Consider the following 22,502-nt stretch of genomic DNA (forward strand, 5'->3'; position numbering starts at 1 on the left):
CAGATAGTTACCTCAGTGTGATGATAAATACGGCGAGATAAGCTGTAATCACTCACCCCAGCGATACACAACCACACACACAGCGTCACTGCCAGTGTAGTGTCACTTCCGGGATGTGGGGAAGCAGCTCGCCAATCAGGGCAGCGCCTGAGCCCACGTGATCTGCAAACTCCAATCGGGACGAGCAATGTGCCGTTAGCCGTTGCTATGGCAGCAGTGGCACATTGCCCTGGAAGAAATAACGGGAGGGAGGGAGAGGACTTTAAACATAATTACGTAGGGCACGTGTGTGAATGGAGTGGCGGAAGTGAGGACGGAGGAGGGCGGAAGTGAGGACGGAGGAGGAGGAGGAGGAGGAGGAGGGCGGAAGACATCGTGTTACTGCAGGCGGTGGAGATGGACGGACGCAGCCAGCAGCATCTCCCAGCAGATTACTCTCCTTCGAAAATGTCCGGAGTCCAGCGGAGCAGCCGCCCGGCCAGAGGGAGAGTCCCGCCTAAGCGGCCCGGGAAAGGAGAGAGAAAAATTGGGTCCAGCGAGCTGCAGCCAGTTTCCGGGTCACGTGTGAGAAGGGAGCCGGCAGTGAGCGGAAAGGGACAAACTGCTGCAGAAAGCGAATCCAGCTGCTTTAAAATCAGCTACAATTCTATTTTAGAGACCATAGAGGCGATTTTACAGCAGGCCAAGGATGAAATGACCAATCGGCAGCCATTTCCACAAGCAATCACAGTGCCAGGAGGGAATCCAGCACATCAGTTGCCTAGGAGAGGCCTGGCACAGCAGCTCAGGGTGAGTGACCCTAATACCCCCTCCATACAGTCAGCAGGGGCCTCCAGTAGGCAGCATGGACGGGAGGGCACTGTTGCCCCTACACCTCAACCGCCAGCACTCTCCAGCCGTGTACAAAGCATCCACAGTCTTCAGAGGGCTAAATATTGTAGCAGCACGGGGTCCCCAACTTCGTGTCCAACCCAGCCCCCATACCACGCCATGACAGACGATTCTCCAACTGAGGGGCGCAGTGTTGGGTGCTACAAAGAACGCAGTCCGGAAGCCGATATGCAGTCCAACCATCGTATCAGGCAGTCGCGTCCCAGGGAACGAGAAAATTGCTCCCCCCGCAGGCTTACACTCTACAGGTGCTGCAGTCACAGGGAGCAACAGTGGGAAGACGTCAGGGAAGTGAGGCCAGATTGGAGGGAATCTAGATCACGCAGTCGCAGGTCACCGCCTCACAATGCAGAGGTTAGCAGACATCTATACAGACCGCAACCTTCACCGCACAGAGGAGGTCATCCTTGCTCAGGTTTGGATGCTTTTGTCAGGCGGTCAAGACAGAATGGTCAGCCCAGTGTTTCCCCAACAGCAGTTCCTAGCACAAAGACGTATGAACGGACAGAGAATCAGCGCAGAGAAGACAGCCAGGTTGCCAATGAGCTTCCAGAAACTAACCACCGTTACGTCAATGCCTCTACCAGCATGGCAGTGGATCGGGACCTGAGAACAGCCAATGCCACAGCCAGCATGGCAGACAAGGGGTATGGCACATCAGCCATAGCCTCTAGCAACTTGGCTTCAGTGGACAGACCCACATGCAAGAAAACCTCAGAAGCCGCATACCATCCATTCGTCAACATCAGAGAGTCCGATGGAACCAATCAGCAGACATCGGGAGCCGATTCCAGCCCCGTGGGCGGTGGCGACAGAACAGGTGAGTTAGCGTGCAACAAAAAATGTTTGATTCAAATGAACATGTGCAGGGTAGGGAGGAAGACCGTTAAAATCTAGACGGCTCAGGCTCCGAGGGAGAGGTAGGTACAGGGTTTGTGCGGGCAACGAAAGCTGCTAGTACGAAAAGAAAACCCAGTTGCTCCAGGGGTACATGCGGTTAGCATTCAGCTTGGGCCAGTAGTTTGGCAAACAGGAGCGTATTTTATGCAGCGTGAGCTACCGGTGGGCTGTGATTCAGGCATCTTGGTCGTGCAGCTGCCCAAGAGACGCATAAAGAAGGGGACAATGGCTCATTTACTGAGTGGGATCTTTGTGTACACGGGTAGTTATTTAGAGACCTTCCCTGGAATAGCTTCACTGCTGTATCCTTGCCCGCAGCAGCAATGCTAGCATATGCTAATGCAGCAGGAGGCGTCTGGTGTAAATAGCCGTCTCTGCGGGACCATCGCCCAGCTAAGTAACCTTCAGGTTATTCAGATTGGCTGCTGCGGCTCTGTCAGCAAGGCCAGGAAACCTGTTTTGGCCGACGCTTAACCGTGCCTTGGGATGCTTGCCTGTGCCACCCCCTCCCCACCGTCAAACGACTGCGGCTGTCGGGAACTGCAAGTCTGATCAACCACATGCCAAGATCACCCACCGTTGACCATTGGGTTTGCGTATAAATCCGAATCAGACCCAAAGGCAACTAGCCCAGTGTAGCTCGTTCGTAGGGTGGTCTTCTGTATGCCGAATGTCGGGATCCCGGCGCACAGTATACCGGCGCTGGAATCCCGACACCCGGCATACCGACAACTATTCTCCCTCGTGGGGGTCCACGACCCCCCTGGAGGGAGAATAAAATAGTGTGGCGCGCACAGTGCGCCACCGTGCCCGCAAGGGGCTCCTTTGCGCTCGCCACGCTGTCGGTATGCCGGCGGTTGGGCTCCCGGCGCCGGTATGCTGGTCGCCGGGAGCCTGAGCGCCGGCATACCGTACTACACCCTCGTTCGTATGCTAGAGTGATTGGCTAATTATCTGATGCCTAAGGAAGCCACTTTACTGCATATAGGTTTTGGAGAGGGACGGTGTTAGAATTCCAATTGAAAACAGTGTGCGTTGGAACTTGAAGCCCATTAATTGTGCATGGCAGCCAGGCAGAGTGCGTGATAACATCTAAGAAAAAAAAAAGAGCTCAGGAAGCGGGCATTACTGGTATTGGAGAGTTTAATATAGTGCGCTTAGGGCCTAGCAAAGCACGTTCTAACAAAATGCTGCAGTTTTTTCACAGACACAGCAGGAGCAAAGGATTTTGGGGGGGTTCTTGCATGTAGAATGGTGCACTCACAGCTGGACCAGCCGGTGTAGGCGATATGGTGGCAAAGTCCCTGGTCCCAAAATCATGAAGGTCCGATAGTGCAGCCTGGGAGAAATGGACTACATTCTTAGCAATAAGATCGTCCTAGAATAAAATTGTCTTATGTGCATCAGCTGAGATGGGTTGGGTATGTTTTACCGACGAGAGGGGATGGTTAGGGAGAGGCTGCGAGAGGGGATGGTTAGGGAGAGGCTGCGGGAGGGGATGGTTAGGGTTAGGCTGCGGGAGGGGATGGTTAGGGTTAGGCTGCGGGAGGGGATGGTTAGGGAGAGGCTGCGGGAGGGGATGGTTAGGGAGAGGCTGCGGGAGGGGATGGTTAGGGAGAGGCTGCGGGAGGGGATGGTTAGGGTTAGGCTGCATGAGGGGATGGTTAGGCTGCGGGAGGGGATGGTTAGGGAGAGGCTGCGAGAGGGGATGGTTAGGGTTAGGCTGCGGGAGGTGATGGTTAGGGAGAGGCTGCGGGAGGGGATGGTTAGGCTGCGGGAGGGGATGGTTAGGGTTAGGCTGCGGGAGGGGATGGTTAGGGAGAGGCTGCGGGAGGGGATGGTTAGGGAGAGGCTGCGGGAGGGGATGGTTAGGGTTAGGCTGCGGGAGGGGATGGTTAGGGTTAGGCTGCAGGGGTGGGGTAGTTAGGGTTAGGCTGCAGGGGTGGGGTAGTTAGGGTTAGGCTGTGGGAGGGGATGGTTAGGGTTAGGCTGCAGGGGGTGGTGGTTAGGGTGCAGTGGTGGGGTAGTTAGGGTTAGGCTGTGGGAGGGGATGGTTAGGGTTAGGCTGTGGGAGGGGATGGTTAGGCTGCAGGGGTGGTGGTTAGGGTTAGGCTGCAGGGGGGGGTGGTTAGGCTGCAGGGGTGGGGTAGTTAGGGTTAGGCTGCGGGAGGGGGGTTAGGGTTAGGCTGCAGGGGGGGTTAGGGATAGGCTGCATGGGGTGTTGGTTAGGGATAGGCTGCAGGGGGTGGTGGTTAGGGTTAGGCTGCAGGGGGGTTAGGGTTAGGCTGCTGGGGGGTGGTTAGGGTTAGGCTGCAGGGGGGGGTGGTTAGGGTTAGGCTGCTGGGGGGGATTAGGGTTAGGCTGCGGGAGGGGATGGTTAGGGTTAGACTGCAGTGGGGGTGGTGGTTAGGGTTAGGCTGCAGTGGGGGGTTAGGGTTAGGCTGCAGGAGGGAATGGTTGGGGTTAGGCTGCAGTGGGGGGGGGGGGGGGGATTAGGGTTAGGCTGCAGGAGGGGATGGTTGGGGTCAGGCTGCAGTGAGGGGGGGGGGTTAGGCTACAGGAGGGGATGGTTGGGGTCAGGCTGCAGTGGGGGGGGGTTAGGGTTAGGCTGCAGGAGGGGATGGTTGGGGTTAGGCTGCAGTGGGGGGGGGAGTTAGGGTTAGGCTGCAGGGGGGGGGTGGTTAGGGTTAGGCTGCAGGGGGGGGGGGGTGGTTAGGGTTAGGCTGCGGGAGGGGATGGTTAGAGTTAGGCTGCAGGGGGGGTGGCTAGGGTTAGGCTGCAGGGGGGGGGGGTGGCTAGGGTTAGGCTGCAGGGGTGGGGTGGATAGGGTTAGGCTGCAGTGGTTGGGTGGATAGGGTTAGGCTGCAGGAGTGGATGGTTGGGGTTAGGCTGCAGTGGGGGGGGGGGGGGGGGGGTTAGGGTTAGGCTGCGGGAGGGGATGGTTAGAGTTAGGATACTTAACCAAACTCTGTAAGGAATCTGCTACCAGTATTGTGACCATCAGGGTGCTCACTGCCGGGATATCCAACCCAATCGGCAGGTATTTCCTTTTTCTTAAAGCTAAGGGCCGAGGCTGAGCTAACAAAAGCTCTGTGTTCGCATGATCATGTGAGTTTGGGCTGGGAGCGATTCGCCAGGATGCGACACCCAGGAACCGTGATGGGGGAGAGGCTCAGGGAACTGGTAGCTATAGCCCCCAAGATCTGCGGAGAATAAAGGAAGACAACTCTGTAACAGCTTTTATTATGGCCTTTAACTGAGCTTTTCAAATGAGTAAGCTGGTCACTAAGTCCTGCAGGTCCATGGGTAGAGTTCTGGTTAGGAAGAACGTGGTATTATCATGTGACTGTATTATGCAAGACGCCCAGGTGTAAGAAACCAGCTGGGAAAAGGCACATGGGTGCAATGAAGGAGGCAGATAGAGCTAATGGTACACGTGGGGGGGGCTTTTCTACTGTACAGCGACTCGGCTGCACTAACCAGATTCCAGCTTACGCCCATTTTCAGAATAATGCATAAGAGCAGAGGGTTGGGATGAGACTGGGCATTAAGCAGGTGAAGGGGGGGGGCGGGGGTTAGTCCAATAGCTGTAAGTCATCTGGCTTTGCACAAGGCTAACGTTGTATACATTCTTTTGCAGTTAAAAGTGGAGTAAAACAAGTGTGGATCGTCGGACACTCCTATGTCTATTGGGCGGAGAAGCAGGCAGTGGCCCGGAATTACGGGGCCCAATTAGGTATACCGTACGAGGCAGCGAAGCTGACTTGGCTGGGTAAGATTGGCATGGTGTGGGAGGACATTAGGGGCGAGTTGCTGAAAGCAGAAGCGCGGCACGGGAAACCCGACGTGTTAATCACGCACCTTGGTGGAAGTGACTTAGGTAAGACAAAATCACTAGATTTAATCAGGTGCATACGCCAAGACATGCAGTGGGTGGTCGATCGCTGGAGGGCGGTCATCGTTATTTGGTCAAACATTATCCCCCGTATGGCGTGGGAGGGCGTCAGCCGGGGAGCAGGAGTGGAGAGGGCACGTAAAAAGATAAATGCAGCCATGGCCAAAGTTATCCCCCCCTTAGGTGGGCGCTGCATTCAGCACACTGTCATTAAGGGGAATTGCACAGGATATTATCGGGAGGACGGGGCTCATCTATCGGATGTTGCAACGGATTTGTTTAACATTACGCTGCAAGAGGCTGTAGAGGCGGTGGTATTTCCAGTGGCCACAGGGTGAGGGGCTTCTGTCCTTGGGAGTAAGTCAAGAGGACGTCGTTTGGTGGGTTTTTTTTTTTTTGGGGGGGGGGTGGGGTTGGGTGTGGACCGAGTGCAAGGTATTTTCATTATTAAATAAGAAAAAGAAAACTTCAAAGAGTTGCTGAGTGTTTATTACCAACGGTGCAGCCGTAACGCCCTTGGTGACGAGTTGTTATTGTTGTTTTACTGTATTGTTTTGTGTGTTTGTTTTTATGCAACGTGGCAGTGCAGAGGGGCACGCTGCATACAAGGTACAGCCATAGGCGGAGGTGGCTGTATGGTCTGGTTCCAGCTGAGTTGTACAAAGCATCTGCACGCCTTATGCAATGGGAAGGCTAATGTCAGTATCCGCCAGTATTCTGAGACGCCTGCACCGCTGCCACCAATGTTACCCGCACTTAACAAGAGATCTGTCTGATGTAGGCATCCCCTTGGCATACGCACAACTCTGAATATGGTGCCACTCTGGCTGCACATCTAATATGCTCTTCCATGTATGTATCCAGTAATTCCCACTTCAAAGATGGAGAACCAGACGTGACGCATCCAACACGGAACCCCCAATCCTGTACCTTGTTGAAACCCTTGATGTAGTTGAAAGTTTCTATCATGTCCCCCCTTTCCCTTCTCTGCTTCAAACTATACATACAGATGGGTCCACATTTATCTTGACTTCTTTGCCGCACCTAGGCGCACCGTGGATTATTAGCATAAGGCCTTCATCTATTGTTCTCAGCTGCAATACAATACAGAGAACAATACGTCAGGGGATCAAGTCATTACAGCAGGGGGATGAAGTCTGACTAACCAGGCTCCATTAATATTATTAAAGGCCAAGATAAAGATGGATCCATCTGTATTAAGATCGTTTAGTCTTTCCAGGTAAGTTTTGTGCTGTAGACCATGCAGTGTGTATGTTTACTATGGCGCATCCATGGTTTGCGCAAATTCGCTAGCGGGGAGATGTGTCAAAGCCTTGGAGAGAGGTAAAGTTAAGTTCCACAAAACCGCCAATCTTCTGTCATTTATCTAGCAGTCTATGAAATGGCAGTATGGATAGGTTCCTTTGGGCGACTTTTCCAATTAATCTCTCTCCAAGGCTTGATACATCTCACCATTAATGTGGCCGCATACAGACCTGTGTGCCATTCAGAATGTGTATAACAGCCAGGTGTTAATGAAAATAATGGCCACAGCTTCATTAAACATATAAGTGAAGACATTAGAAACCTTTAAGTCCATTCCGTGGCAAGACACGTGAAGAGATGTATTCGCAGTATACAGACCGTTCACTTGTGGCAGGTGAGGCAAATGGTGGATGTGTATAGTTATTCACACCTACCGTTATGTTGCTGGACAGACATTTTAAAGGGAACACAGATCGGGATAAAGCTAGATGCTACCTAAGTGAGGGGTGTGGTATGCAAGGTCGACAGTAACAGTAAGTAGGTTGACCACTATTGGTCAACAGGGTCTCTAGGTCGACAGGTCAAAAGGTCGACATGAGTGTTGTTTTTTTGGTGTCGTTTTCTCCGTACAGTGACCGGGAACCCCAATTAGTGCACAGTGTCCCCTCCCATGGCTCGCCATGCTTCCGGCAAAGTGCCTCGGTGCGCGCGGAACAGGTAACTATTCCCAATCGTAGTCCGCAAGGATCATCAAGTATGAAAAAAGTCAAAAAAAAGAAAAAAATTGTGAAAAACTCATGTTGACCTGTCGACCAATAGTGGTCGACCTAGAGACTGGATCCCCTAAGAGAGGCCTGGAGAGATTTTGGTAATGTTATGTCACAGTTCCTCCGTCCGCACTGCGACTTAGCGTGTATCTGTTCCCTGAATCTACCACATGCCAGCCGAGTCCGAATTCCTTTGCTGTAGTCCCTGGCGAAAACCACCAGCTCGTTAATCTCCGAGCCTCTGTTTAGGATAAGTCTAGCCGCAGAAGGACAGGTACGATCCATGACATCTGAGTTTCCATGACCCGTTTGTTCCAATCCCTTATCAAGAATACCACCTGGGGGTATATATACTTAAGGTCGATTTTTTTTTTTTTTTTTTATCCCTGGAAGCCTAGCATCAATTAAAATCGATTTAACATCGATCTAAAGAACATTACCTCCAAAGTAGCTTAATTTAGTCTTACAATATAAAGTGCACCGGCTAATCTTACTGCTGGTACTTCTAGTGTCAGTGTATTATCAGCCAGTCTCATTGCTGCAGCCAATTCACTTACCTCCTGACTGCTGCTGCTGCATGCTCACTGAGAAATGAGCCGTCACTAGAGCTCCATAAAGGGCCATGGGAGATACCTCTGCGGCTAGCACAGCTCCTTGGCGGCCATCTTCTTGTATACCGAGCACACAGAGCTCTCCCTTCTGATTTATATGGATTTTACCTTTTATATTACGATAAAAAAAAATTCTGGCATTACACTATTTAGGTATATTTTATCCTTATATGTACCGCAAATTATCCGGCACCACATCTACACTTCTACCTAAGATCAGTATCATGCACATATATTGGCAAGCTGCTCAATCAGATTGTGATGTCACTCAGGTGCTAAAAGGGAGGGGTAATTCTGTGTAAGAAAAAACAATTTGTGTTCCCTAATGCACACTGAGTGAAAATTAATACTACATAATAATCAGATAATACAGAGATCTTAGTTGCGTATATTTGCAGATATAGGGTTAAGCCCCCAGGCCGATCGGCAAGGCGTCTCCGTTACTGGGGGTCCCTAATACTAGTTATGGGACCGGGGTGCAGGACAATAACTGAAAAAAAGGTTTTTTTTTATTGATGGGCTCAGCGCGGTTGATTAATTTTTGGATGTCATGATGAATCAAGAGGGTTCAGTTCACTTTTCACCGTTGCTGTGTGTTCTATCAGTCTGCTCCATCCAGACTGACCCCCATTGCTCTGCAGGCTACCACTATCAGCCCAATGGCCAAACAGAGAGGAAACATTTAATACGTGTGCCCTTATTTATCAGTGAGTAATAGATTTCACCGTGAGTGATAAATTGCACCAGTCAATCAGCTCCTAACTTCCATGTCACAGGCTGTGTTTGAAAAAATGACAGGAGCGGATTAGCTGGTGCAATTTATCACTCCTTGATAAATAAGGGCATAGGTATCTTAATTATAAAGAAGGCGGCTAGACGTCTGGGCCTCCCACTGCAGAGACTGTTTATGGTTATTCTTCTCCTAATTCATCCAGCGATCCCCATATTTGCTACCTGTTAGTTTCATCCTCAATCCTGCCAATCGTTCTGCCCACTTTGCCCTTACTACTTGCTGTAGTTTCATGTCTGCATCTTTCTCTTCATTGAACTGAAATATTTTTTTAAGGACAGACTAAAGAAGGCCCACGGTCATTATAATGAAAACAAAATGAGGGTTCGTGTTCCTTTGCTGTCCCCTGTCTGGGATGTGTGGGAGGATGTCTCTCCCTCCTAAATATCTCAGTAAAGCCTCTGTGTTGCCATGGCGCAATGAGTGTGTATGTGTACTTGCCGTGTCTTCATGCATGATTTTCATTCTGTTTTCCTATGATTTGCACATGGTTCTACAGCCTGCATTTTAATACAACTGCTGCTGATTTCATTTTTTCATCACCGTCAAAAATACATATTTTCAATACATTTCTATTTCTCTTACGTCCTAGAGGATGCTGGGGTCCATATTAGTACCATGGGGTATAGACTGGTCCACCAGGAGCCATTGGCACTTTGAGTTTAATAGTGTGGGCTGGCTCCTCCCTCTATGCCCCTCCTACCAGACTCAGTTTAGAAAATGTGCACCAGGGGAACCGATCACAGCTAAGGGAGCTCTACAGAGCTTCCTTAGTAAAAGTTTTTTTAGAGTGTGTTATTTTACAGGGAGGCTGCTGGCAACAGCCTCCCTGCAGCGAGGGACTGAGGGGGGGAGCAGTGTCCACCCTGCGGGGTCTGAGCCACTATCTCCGCTGACTGGACACTGAACACCAGAGGGGATAGATCACTCCCCGACACAGGGGAACGCTCACCCCAGCAGCATGCCGCCTCCCCCTTGCAGAGCTAAAGAGTGGCGAGTGAGTCATCGGCCCCCTGGCAAGCGCTGGTTAAGGGTCTCCCTATACCTATATAGCGCTGTGTGTGGGTTGGCTCCAATCTCTGTGTCTCTCTGCCATTCTTGGGGTGAAACTCTGTCTACCCCTTTACCCTGTGTGTATGTGGGGTGTGCAGGCAACCATGTCAAGAGACTCTGTATCGTATGCTGCAGAGGATATGTCTTCTCAGGAAGATCCCATTCCATGTAATCAGGATTGCACTGTTGCAGCGCAGATCCCGGCTAGGGAACCGGAGTGGTTAGCCTCTCTTAGGGGGGCTATTTCTTAGATTTCTCAGGACTGAAACTGCCACTCCGGTTTTATAGTCCTCTATGGCAGTTTGGGCGGGTTCACTACGATATGCCGGCGGCCGGGCTCGGTGGCGCGCCACACTATTTTATTCTCCCTCCAGGGGGGTCGTGGACCCCCACGAGGGAGAATAAGTGTCGTATGCCGGCTGTCGGGCTCCCGGCGCCGGTATACTGAGCGCCGGGAGCCCGACCACCGGCATACTGAAGACCACCCGTTTGGGCCGGTCCTGGTCCCTCGGGGGTCCCCTGCTGTACATTCTCACAAACGTGCTCTTGCCCAAGTTATGCAGGATGACCCGGATAACGATTCTGACACGGCAGACGGTGATGTGTCGAGGGGGGGCAGCATCACTTGCTAAGGGGGTGCAGTTGATGATTGAGGCCATGCGGGATGTGTTAAATATTACTGACACAACTCCTGAACAGGTTGAGGAGGCTTTTTTCACAGACAGTAAGAAAGCCCCTCTCACCTGCCCGGCATCTAAAGAATTAAATGCTATATCTGAAAAATCCTGGGAAAACCCGGAGAAAAAATTCCAGATCCCTAAGAGGGTTCTGGTTGCCTTTCCCTTCCCGGAGGACAATAGGAAAAAATGGGAGACCCCGCCTATAGTTGATGCGTCTTTTTCCAGGCTGTCAAAACAGGTGGTCTTACCTGTCCTGGGATATACCGCGTTGAAAGACCCGGCGGATCGCAAGGTTGATGCTACGCTCAAATCCATTTACACGGCTTCGGGAGCGATCCTGCGGCCCACTATTGCCTGTGCATGGATTTCAAAAGCCATAGCAAAGTGGTCAATCACTTTGCAGGAGGACTTGACTATGATGGATAAGGGTGACGTTGATTTGTTTTTACGTAACATACATGATTCTGCAGCGTTTCTGGTAGAATCCATGAAGGATTTGGGTTCCATGGCTGCGGGGATGTCCTCCATGTCCGTCTCGGCTTGCAGGAGTCTCTGGCTGCGCCAATGGTCTGTGGACGCGGAATTCAGGTAAAATGTATAGAACCTACCCTAAACAGGTCAGGCCCTTTTTGGGGAGGCACTGGTTTTGTGGATTGCCACGGCTACCGCGGTTAAGTCTCCTTTTCTTCCCTTAGCTGCTTCGGCTACGAAGAAGCCTTTTTCTCCCAACAGGTCACAGTCCTTTCGGCCCACTAGGACTAGAAAGAACAAGTCCTCTCACACCTTCTTTAGAGGTGGTTGAGCCAAATCCAAAAAGGCTGCACCTGCAGGTTCCCAGGACCTGAAGCCTGCTTCTGGTGCCTCAAAGTCTTCAGCATGACGGTGGACCGCCCAGCCTGGAGGTCGTTCAGGTGGGAGCGAGACTCCGGCATTTCAGCCACGTCTGGGTGTTGTCCAGCCTGGATACAGGATATTGTATCTTGGGGGTACTGGCTGGAGTTTCAAACTCTTCCACCTCACCGATTCTTCAAGTCAGGCTTGCCGGCAGACAAGGCTATCCTACTGGAAGCTATAAAAAAATTGGAAATGGCAGAAGGTATTATTCCAGTTCCGCCTCATCAGCTGAACAAAGGTTACTATTCAAACCTTTTTGTGGTACCGAAACCGGATGGTTGGGTCAGGCAAATTTTGAACTTGAAATCGTTAAACCCTTATCTCAGGGAGTTCAAATTCAAGATGGAGTCTCTGAGAGCGGTGATCTCAGGTCTGACGGAGGGGGAGTTCCTGGTGTCCCTGGACATCAAGGATGCGTACCTCCACATTCCCATTTGGTCGCCGCATCAGGCTTATCTGAGGTTTACACTGCTAGACAATCGCTATCACTTTCAAGCACTGCCATTCGGTCACTCAACGGCACCAAGGGTCTTCACCAAGGTGATGGCAGAGATGATGGTTCTCCGCAAGCAGGGGGTGAACATAATTCCATATCTGGACGACCTGCTGATCAAGACGTCGTCCATGGAGAAGTTGTTAAGGTCCATTGCTCTCACGACGCATCTGTTCAGGGAGCACGGTTGGATCCTGAACCTTCCAAAGTCTCATCCGGAGCAAGGAGGCTGTCTTTCCTGGGGATGATCCTCGACACGGAGGTGCAGAGGGTGTTTCTACCGGTGGAGAAAGCGTTGGTGATACAGTCAATGGTCCGGGATGTCTTGAAGCCTGCCCGGGTTTCGGTTCATCACTGCATCCGCCTTCTGGGGAAGATGGTTGCTTCCTACGAGGCTCCGCAGTATGGAAGGTTTCATGCTCGTTCCTTTCAACTGGATCTCCTGGACCAGTGGTCGGGATCTCACCTACACATGCACCAGAGGATACGTATCGTCTGTCGCCGAAAGCAAGGATTTCACTCCTCTGGTGGCTGAAACTGCCGCACCTTCTGGAGGGCCAAAGGTTCGGGGTTCAGGACTGGATCCTTCTAACCATGGATGCAAGTCTCAGAGGTTGGGGGGCAGTTACTCAAGGGGAAACCTTCCAAGGAAGGTGGTCAAGTCAGGAATCCCTCCTTCCAATAAACATCCTGGAGCTAAGAGCCGTATATAACGGTCTTCTTCAAGCAGCACACCTTCTACAGGATCGGGCTGTTCAGGTGCATTCGGACAATGTGACCACAGTGGCCTACATAAACCGACAAGGCGGAACGAAGAGCAGAGCTGCAATGTCAGAGGTGACAAGAGTCCTCCTCTGGGCAGAAAGGCATGCCGTGGCGATGTCCGCAATCTTCATTCCGGGAGTGGACAACTGGGAAGCGGACTTCCTCAGCAGACACGATCTCCATCCAGGAGAGTGGGGCCTCCACCCGGAGGTGTTTGAGGAGGTAACCGGTTGGTGGGGGGTTCCTCACATAGACATGATGGCCTCCCGCCTCAACAAGAAGATGAGGAGGTACTGTTCCAGGTCGAGAGACCCACAAGCAGTGGCAGTGGACGCACTGGTAACATCGTGGGTGTTCCCGTCAGTGTATGTGTTCCCTCCACTTCCTCTCATTCCAAGAGTTCTACAGCTTGTCATAAGAACAGAGGTTCTGGCAATCCTCCATTGCTCCGGACCGGCCAAGAAGGGCTTGGTACGCGGATCTGCTGGATCTACTGCTGGAAGATCCAAGGCCTCTGCCTCTTCAGGAGGATCTTCTGCTACAGGGGCCGTTCGCTTATCAAGACTTACCACGGCTACGTTTGACGGCATGGCGGTTGAGCGCCAGATCTTAGCTTGGAAGGTATTCCGAGCTCAGTTATTCCTACACTGATACTGGCTAGGAAGGGAGTAACGTCTAAACATTACCATCGAATTTGGAAAAAGAATGTGTCTTGATGTGAGTCCAAGAAGTTTCCTGCGGTGGAGTTTCAACTTGGACGGTTTCTCCTATTCCTGCAAGCAGGTGTGGATATGGGCCTGAGATTTGGATCCATCAAGGTCCAGATTTCGGCTTTATCCATTTTCTTCCAGAAACAATTGGCTGTCCTCCCTGAGGTTCAGACCTTTTTAAAAGGGGTTTTGCACATCCAGCCTCCCTTTGTGACGCCAACGGCACCCTGGGATCTTGACGTGGTGTTGCATTTCCTGCAATCGGATTGGTTTGAGCCTCTACAGGAGGCTGAGGTCAAGTTTCTCACGTGGAAGACGGTCACTTTGTTGGCCTTAGCTTCTGCGCGACGTGTGTCGGAATTGGGGGCTTTGTCCTGTAAAAGTCCCTATCTGGTCTTCCATGAAGATAGGGTGGAACTCAGGACTCGTCAACAGTTCCTTCCTAAGGTTGTGTCAGCTTTTCATATCAACCAACCTATTGTGGTGCCAGTGGCTACTGACTCCTCAATTGCTTCAAAGGCCTTGGATGTTGTGAGGGCTTTGAAGATCTATGTGAAGAGGACTGCTCGTCACAGAATACCAGACTCTGTTTGTCCTTTTATGATCCCAGGAAGATTGGGTGTCCTGCTTCTAAGCAGACGATTTCTCGCTGGATCAGGTTCACTATCCAGCATGCATATTCTACGGCAGGATTGCTGTGTCCAAAGTCTGTTAAGGCCCACTCTACTCGTAAGGTGGGTTCTTCCTGGGCGGCTGCTCACGGTGTCTCAGCTTTGCAGCTTTGCCGAGCGGCTACTTGGTCTGGGTCGAACACGTTTGCCAAGTTTTACAAGTTTGATACTTTGGCCTCTGATGACCTCCAGATTGGTCAAACAGTTCTGCAGGAGCCTGCGTGCTCTCCCTCCCATTCTGTTAGCTTTGGTACATCCCCATGGTACTAATGTGGACCCCAGCATCCTCTAGGACGTAAGAGAAAATAGTATTTTAATTACCTACTGGTAAATCCTTTTCTCGTAGTCCGTAGAGGATGCTGGGCACCCGCCCAGCGCTTCTTTCAGTGGTTGTTTGGTTCAGTACTGCCTTGTTCCTAGGTAAGTTCTGCGTTCCTTTACTGTTTCAGTACTGTTTCAGCTGTTGCTGAGTTTTTTCGGCATGTTAGCCGGATTTGTCTGTTGTGTGAGCTGGTGTGAATCTCGCCACTATCTGTGTATTTCCTTCTCTCGAAGTATGTCGTCTCCTCGGACACCGTTTCTAGACTGAGTCTGGTAGGAGGGGCATAGAGGGAGGAGCCAGCCCACACTATTAAACTCTTAAAGTGCCAATGGCTCCTGGTGGACCCGTCTATACTTCATGGTACTAATATGGACCCCAGCATCCTCTACGGACTACGAGAAAAAGATTTACCGGTAGATAATTAAAATCCTATTATAGTGAAGCTTCGTGCTTTTATAAGGCATTACACATCAGCACACAGACTCGCCACGATCATTATTAACAGAGAGCAAATAAAACCCGGATAGCTTCTAGCTCTTACAATGTAGGTCACTACCTCACCTTTCTACTATAAGAATATAAAATTGAGGCATCCACATACCTGGACCAGCAATATTTTGGGATGAAAATCTGGTAATGTATGGGAGCAAAGGACATTAAGCCATTTACGGACATAAACTCATTCAGACAAACTAGTTAGCACTACTGGATTTAGTCAACTTGCCCGAGCGTCCATTTCCCATTATTTGAGTGCAAACGGTCGACTGTCATTTGCTCATTACCAGATTTTTCGTTCCAACCAACCATCCAGTAAATAGGTTAAGGTTGAAAAGTATGGGGTTAGCACGTATATTTAAAGCAGATGCACCATGCCATATTCCGTGATTGTATACTGGCAGATGAATAGCCATTTACATACAAATAACACCTCCCTAATGGAGGTTGAGTGCTGGCTGTCCCATATTTGGTTAGGCATTGATAAAAGTATCATTGACTATTGTAAGGGCCCTGTCTCAATGGCGTGGTGGTACACATCAGTGACGTGCAAGTGTTACAAATGACATAAAGCAGAGCAGGTGTGGGGGTATAAATACTGTGGCAGGGACAGCATGATTCCAGATGAGGTTAATGTGGAACGGCAGACTTTTGCAGGATTGGAGCATCAGCAACAGGTATGAAGGAATCCAGTCCAGGTTTTGTCTGAGTCTGTTGTAAGCCACAGCTGGGCTAATTACTACAACTTGTCTGCTACCTTTTAAAAATGTGTTTGTGCAGTAGCTCCTGATGCCAGCAAGTGGCCAGGTGATAGGTTAGGGGTCTGGGGTTACGTTAGAAGCCATTTGGAATCTGTACTACTTGTGTTTATCAGAACTTGGAATGTTGTTCTGCTGTTGTAAGACGTGACTTGCAAAACCTGCATGTATAGTGTAACCTGCCAGGGGTGGAAAATAAAGTGAGTTGGACTGTACTCCATATATCTGGTTCTGTCACAATAGGTGTACTAACACCAGTGGGTAAGGATCCTAAGTGCTTTCTTCCATCATTATCATTGAACGCTTGTATTCTTGATTTTTAATTTAATATAACACACAGCACAGACCTACATATCTCCCAGAGATAAAGAACCTCTTTGATGTCCTAAATGCCACTGTCACTCAGATTTCCGTACAACAGTGTGATTACCTATATAGAACTGTATTTCCCAAACCCCATCTTATCATAAGTTACACATCTTGACCTTGGATAAGTTACGCATAATCACGTAAGTAACAAAAAGTACCAATCATTAAAAAGCAATATTTTAAGCATTTATTCTGCAGCAGTTCCCCCCCCCCCCCCCCCCCCCAGTGCACGTCTTATACAAAAAGGTTACACAAACATAGGCGTTAACAATTAAATACGATAATATAGAAGCTTTAACATAAAAACACAAGTTACACTTCCAAGTTCCTCCAATAGGAGGAACTCTTGTTCCATTTACTGGCGGAGCAGTCAGTGCTGTATGCAGAATTGTTGATTATGGTCCATATTATTTAGTTTCAGACACAAGTCTTACAAATCCATGGACTCTGACCAATAGGTCAGGTCTATATACAAAAATGTACAAATGTGTATATATACTGTATATATGTATAGGAACAGCAAGAATCAATATTAACCTCAAAGACTAACTGCAAGGGATGCAAACTCTGCACCCCCCACTTCTGAATGGCATTTGTAGATCTGCAAGGGCTGGAGAGACGCAGGATGGTCACACCTGCACTAACTAAATCATAGTTGCTCTCAGGCAAAACCTTTGGCATTCATAAGAAGGACTAGTGTTGTTTGTTAAGGTTTGGAGACCAAGTTGAACTTACTCTCAGCCAACAATCGGGGCCACACATACTCAGAGGAGGCCCTCTGCCGAGAGAGAGTGGAAGCTTTTAGGAGGTTGTCTTGTCATTGCCAGGCCCCATCACCTCCAATCCCAGCCAATAACAAGGGATGTTGTATCAAAATATTTGGGGGGTATCCATTTTATCATGGGTTCTACTAGACCAGAGGTTCTCAAACTCGGTCCTCGGGGGCACACACACAGTGCATGTTTTGCAGGTAACCCAGCAGGTGCACAGGTGTATTAATTACTCACTGACACATTTTAAAAGGTCCACAGGTGGAGCTAATTATTTCACTTGCGATTCTGTGAGGAGACCTGCAAAACATGCACTGTGTGTGCCCCCGAGGACCGAGTTTGAGAACCTCTGCACTAGACCATAGGTTCTCAAGACCCCAAGCAGTTCATGTTTTCCAGGTCTCCTCACAGAATCACAAGTGAAATAATTAGCACCACATGTGGATCTATTAAAATGTGACTAATGACTACACCTGGCCACCTGCGGTGTGACCTGAGCTGTTTGGGGGTCCTAAGGACAGAGTTTGAGAACCGCTGAACTAGACTACTCAGGGTCATCAGCTGCCATAGGCGGTGAAAGCTCCCTAGAACTTGTATGATAGCATGCTTGACGCTTGCTTTGTGGAAGTGACGTACATAACTTCATCTAGGGTACTGGCCTTTGCGTGGCCCCGATTTGCCATTATGTGCCCTGGACAAGGCTATTGGGTGTAAATCGGCCATGAAACTGTGCATTGACGACACCAATAAAATAAAAGGATCAGAACAGGTGTATATTCATGGAAATCTAATAACTACACAATGGTCCCGAAAATCAGATTAACCATCACAGTGCAGTCTGTTCACTCCTGGGTCCTTGTAAATACATTTGTTACATATATGATACATACATATTAAGATAGACGTGTTATCACCTTGCTTAGCACGGCTGGATGGATTCTCCACATACTACAGTACTCACCCTGTGGCTACAATTACCTTTATGAATGGTGCTATAATGCTACCAGGTCCAGTTTCATATAAGTCTGCCCCCTGCTGGCTCAGTTATTGACACTGAAGATAAAGTGGCATTTGACATAAAATGCAATTAAAATGTACAAGCAAAAAAAAAAGTACAATAACAAATATAAAAGTCATCCTATAATAAGTCAGAAACAGGCACCTGATAAAAGGATACATAGAGAGTTAATACAAACTCGTGTCTACAAAGGGGCTCGCTACCCAAATTGCTACAGTCTCTCTCTATATAATACTAGCCATAATGGGATTTTTTTAGGCTATACAGGTTGAGTCTCCCTTATCCAAAATGCTTGGGACCAGAGGTATTTTGGATATCGGATTTTTCCGTATTTTGGAATAATTACATACCATAATGAGATATCATGGTGATGGGACCCAAGTCTAAGCACAGAATGCATTTATGTTACATATACACCTTATACACACAGCGGAAGGTAATTTTAGCCAATATTTTTTGTAACTTTGTGCATTGAACAATGTGTGTGTACATTCACACAATTCATTTATGTTTCATATACACCTTATACACACAGCCTGAAGGTCATTTAATACAATATTTTTAATAACTGTGTATTAAACAAAGTTTATGTACATTGAGCCATCAGAAAACAAAGGTTTCACTATCTCACTCTCACTCCAAAAAGTCCGTATTTCGGAATATTCCGTATTTCGGAATATTTGGATATGGGATACTCAACCTGTAGTAGAAAATAAGATTTTACTTACCGATAAATCTATTTCTCGGAGTCCGTAGTGGATGCTGGGGTTCCTGAAAGGACCATGGGGAATAGCGGCTCCGCAGGAGACAGGGCACAAAAAGTAAAGCTTTTTCCGATCAGGTGGTGTGCACTGGCTCCTCCCCCTATGACCCTCCTCCAGACTCCAGTTAGGTACTGTGCCCGGACGAGCGTACACAATAAGGGAGGATTTTGAATCCCGGGTAAGACTCATACCAGCCACACCAATCACACCGTACAACTTGTGATCTAAACCCAGTTAACAGTATGATAACAGCGGAGCCTCTGAAAGATGGCTTCCTTCAACAATAACCCGAATTAGTTAACAATAACTATGTACAATTTATGCAGATAATCCGCACTTGGGATGGGCGCCCAGCATCCACTACGGACTCCGAGAAATAGATTTATCGGTAAGTAAAATCTTATTTTCTCTATCGTCCTAGTGGATGCTGGGGTTCCTGAAAGGACCATGGGGATTATACCAAAGCTCCCAAACGGGCGGGAGAGTGCGGATGACTCTGCAGCACCGAATGAGAGAACTCCAGGTCCTCCTTAGCCAGAGTATCAAATTTGTAAAATTTTACAAACGTGTTCTCCCCTGACCACGTAGCTGCTCGGCAAAGTTGTAATGCCGAGACCCCTCGGGCAGCCGCCCAAGATGAGCCCACCTTCCTTGTGGAGTGGGCCTTTACAGATTTAGGCTGTGGCAGGCCTGCCACAGAATGTGCAAGTTGGATTGTGCTACAGATCCAACGAGCAATCGTCTGCTTAGACGCAGGAGCACCCATCTTGTTGGGTGCATACAATATAAACAACGAGTCAGATTTTCTGACTCCAGCTGTCCTTGCAATATATATTTTTAATGCTCTGACAACGTCCAGTAACTTGGAGTCCTCCAAGTCACTTGTAGCCGCAGGCACTACAATAGGCTGGTTCAGATGAAATGCTGACACCACCTTAGGGAGAAAATGCGGACGAGTCCGCAGTTCTGCCCTGTCCGAATGGAAAATCAGATATGGGCTTTTGTAAGATAAAGCTGCCAATTCTGACACTCTCCTGGCAGAAGCCAGGGCTAGAAGCATGGTCACTTTCCATGTGAGATATTTCAAATCCACCTTTTTTAGTGGTTCAAACCAATGAGATTTTAGGAAGTCCAAAACCACATTGAGATCCCACGGTGCCACTGGAGGCACCACAGGAGGCTGTATATGCAGCACTCCCTTAACAAAGGTCTGGACTTCAGGGACTGACGCCAATTCTTTTTGAAAGAAAATCGACAGGGCCGAAATTTGAACCTTAATAGATCCCAATTTGAGACCCATAGACAATCCTGATTGCAGGAAATGTAGGAATCGACCCAGTTGAAATTCCTCCGTCGGAGCACTCCGATCTTCGCACCACGCAACATATTTTCGCCAAATTCGGTGATAATGTTGCACGGTTACTTCCTTCCTTGCTTTAATCAAAGTAGGAATGACTTCTTCCGGCATGCCTTTTTCCTTTAGGATCCGGCGTTCAACCGCCATGCCGTCAAACGCAGCCGCGGTAAGTCTTGAAACAGACAGGGACCCTGCTGAAGCAAGTCCCTCCTTAGAGGTAGAGGCCACGGATCTTCCGTGATCATCTCTTGAAGTTCCGGGTACCAAGTCCTTCTTGGCCAATCCGGAACCACTAGTATCGTTCTTACGCCTCTTTGCCGTATAATTCTCAATACTTTTGGTATGAGAGGCAGAGGAGGAAACACATACACCGACTGGTACACCCAAGGCGTTACCAGCGCGTCCACAGCTATTGCCTGCGGATCTCTTGACCTGGCGCAATACCTGTCCAGTTTTTTGTTGAGGCGAGACGCCATCATGTCCACCATTGGTCTTTCCCAACGGGTTACCAGCATGTGGAAGACTTCTGGATGAAGTCCCCACTCTCCCGGGTGAAGATCGTGTCTGCTGAGGAAGTCTGCTTCCCAGTTGTCCACTCCCGGGATGAACACTGCTGACAGTGCTATCACATGATTCTCTGCCCAGCGAAGAATCCTTGCAGCTTCTGCCATTGCACTCCTGCTTCTTGTGCCGCCCTGTCTGTTCACATGGGCGACTGCCGTGATGTTGTCCGACTGGATCAACACCGGTTTTCCCTGAAGCAGAGGTTCTGCCTGGCTTAGAGCATTGTATATTGCTCTTAGTTCCAGAATGTTTATGTGAAGAGACGTTTCCAGGCTCGTCCATACTCCCTGGAAGTTTCTTCCTTGTGTGACTGCTCCCCAGCCTCTCAGGCTGGCGTCCGTGGTCACCAGGATCCAATCCTGTATGCCGAATCTGCGGCCCTCCAATAGATGAGCACTCTGCAACCACCACAGAAGAGACACCCTTGTCCTTGGAGACAGGGTTATCCGCAGGTGCATCTGAAGATGCGACCCTGACCATTTGTCCAACAGATCCCTTTGGAAAATTCTTGCGTGGAATCTGCCGAATGGAATTGCTTCGTAAGAAGCCACCATTTTTCCCAGGACTCTTGTGCATTGATGTACAGACACCTTTCCTGGTTTTAGGAGGTTCCTGACAAGCTCGGATAACTCCTTGGCTTTTTCCTCCGGGAGAAAAACCTTTTTCTGAACCGTGTCCAGAATCATCCCTAGGAACAGCAGACGAGTTGTCGGCATTAACTGGGATTTTGGAATATTCAGAATCCACCCGTGCTGTTTTAGCACTTCTTGAGACAGTGCTAATCCCATCTCTAGCTGTTCTCTGGACCTCGCCCTTATTAGGAGATCGTCCAAGTATGGGATAATTAATACGCCTTTTCTTCGAAGAAGAATCATCATCTCGGCCATTACCTTTGTAAAGATCCGAGGTGCCGTGGACAATCCGAACGGCAGCGTCTGAAACTGATAGTGACAGTTTTGTACAACGAACCTGAGGTACCCCTGGTGTGAGGGGTAAATTGGAACGTGGAGATACGCATCCTTGATGTCCAAGGATACCATAAAGTCCCCCTCTTCCAGGTTCGCTATCACTGCTCTGAGTGACTCCATTTTGAACTTGAACTTCTTTATGTACAGGTTCAAGGACTTCAGATTTAGAATAGGCCTTACCGAGCCATCCGGCTTCGGTACCACAAAAAGAGTGGAATAATACCCCTTCCCTTGTTGTAGAAGAGGTACCTTGACTATCACCTGCTGAGAGTACAGCTTGTGAATGGCTTCCAAAACCGTCCCCCTTTCGGAGGGGGACGTTGGTAAAGCAGACTTCAGGAAACGGCGAGGTGGATCTGTCTCTAATTCCAACCTGTACCCTTGAGATATTATCTGCAGGATCCAGGGATCTACCTGCGAGTGAGCCCACTGCGCGCTGTAATTTTTGAGACGACCGCCCACCGTCCCCGAGTCCGCTTGAGAAGCCCCAGCGTCATGCTGAGGCTTTTGTAGAAGCCGGGGAGGGCTTCTGTTCCTGGGAAGGAGCTGCATGTTGCTGTCTCTTCCCTCGACCTTTGCCTCGTGGCAGATATGAATAGCCCTTTGCTCTCTTATTTTTAAAGGAACGAAAGGGCTGCGGTTGAAAAGTCGGTGCCTTTTTCTGTTGGGGAGTGACTTGAGGTAGAAAGGTGGATTTCCCGGCTGTAGCCGTGGCCACCAAATCTGATAGA

The 22,502-nt window shown here is 49.3% G+C and overlaps 2 protein-coding genes across 3 annotated transcripts in view; one reads left to right on the plus strand and one right to left on the minus strand.

Moving 5' to 3' along the window:
- ARL2BP (ADP ribosylation factor like GTPase 2 binding protein) overlaps positions 1 to 190 on the minus strand; it is a 33,928-nt gene extending 33,738 nt beyond the window's left edge. Inside the window, exon 1 of one of the 2 annotated variants that reach the window (XM_063945761.1) lies at positions 57 to 190. The gene's annotated coding sequence lies outside the window, so the exon portion shown is untranslated. Of the gene's footprint in view, positions 1 to 11 lie in introns of both variants that reach the window. The other variant, XM_063945762.1, reaches the window with a different exon arrangement.
- Positions 191 to 312: 122 nt separating this feature from the next.
- On the plus strand, positions 313 to 6,066 carry LOC134969669 (uncharacterized). The gene is made up of 2 exons (XM_063945760.1): positions 313 to 1,711; positions 5,432 to 6,066. Exons 1-2 carry the CDS (start codon positions 397 to 399, stop codon positions 6,022 to 6,024), a joined length of 1,908 nt encoding a protein of 635 aa, XP_063801830.1. The 5' UTR covers positions 313 to 396; the 3' UTR covers positions 6,025 to 6,066.
- The last annotated feature ends 16,436 nt before the right edge of the window (positions 6,067 to 22,502 follow it).

The sequence above is a fragment of the Pseudophryne corroboree genome, chromosome 11 (assembly GCF_028390025.1).
Source record: "Pseudophryne corroboree isolate aPseCor3 chromosome 11, aPseCor3.hap2, whole genome shotgun sequence".
NCBI classification, from domain to species: Eukaryota; Metazoa; Chordata; class Amphibia; order Anura; family Myobatrachidae; genus Pseudophryne; species Pseudophryne corroboree.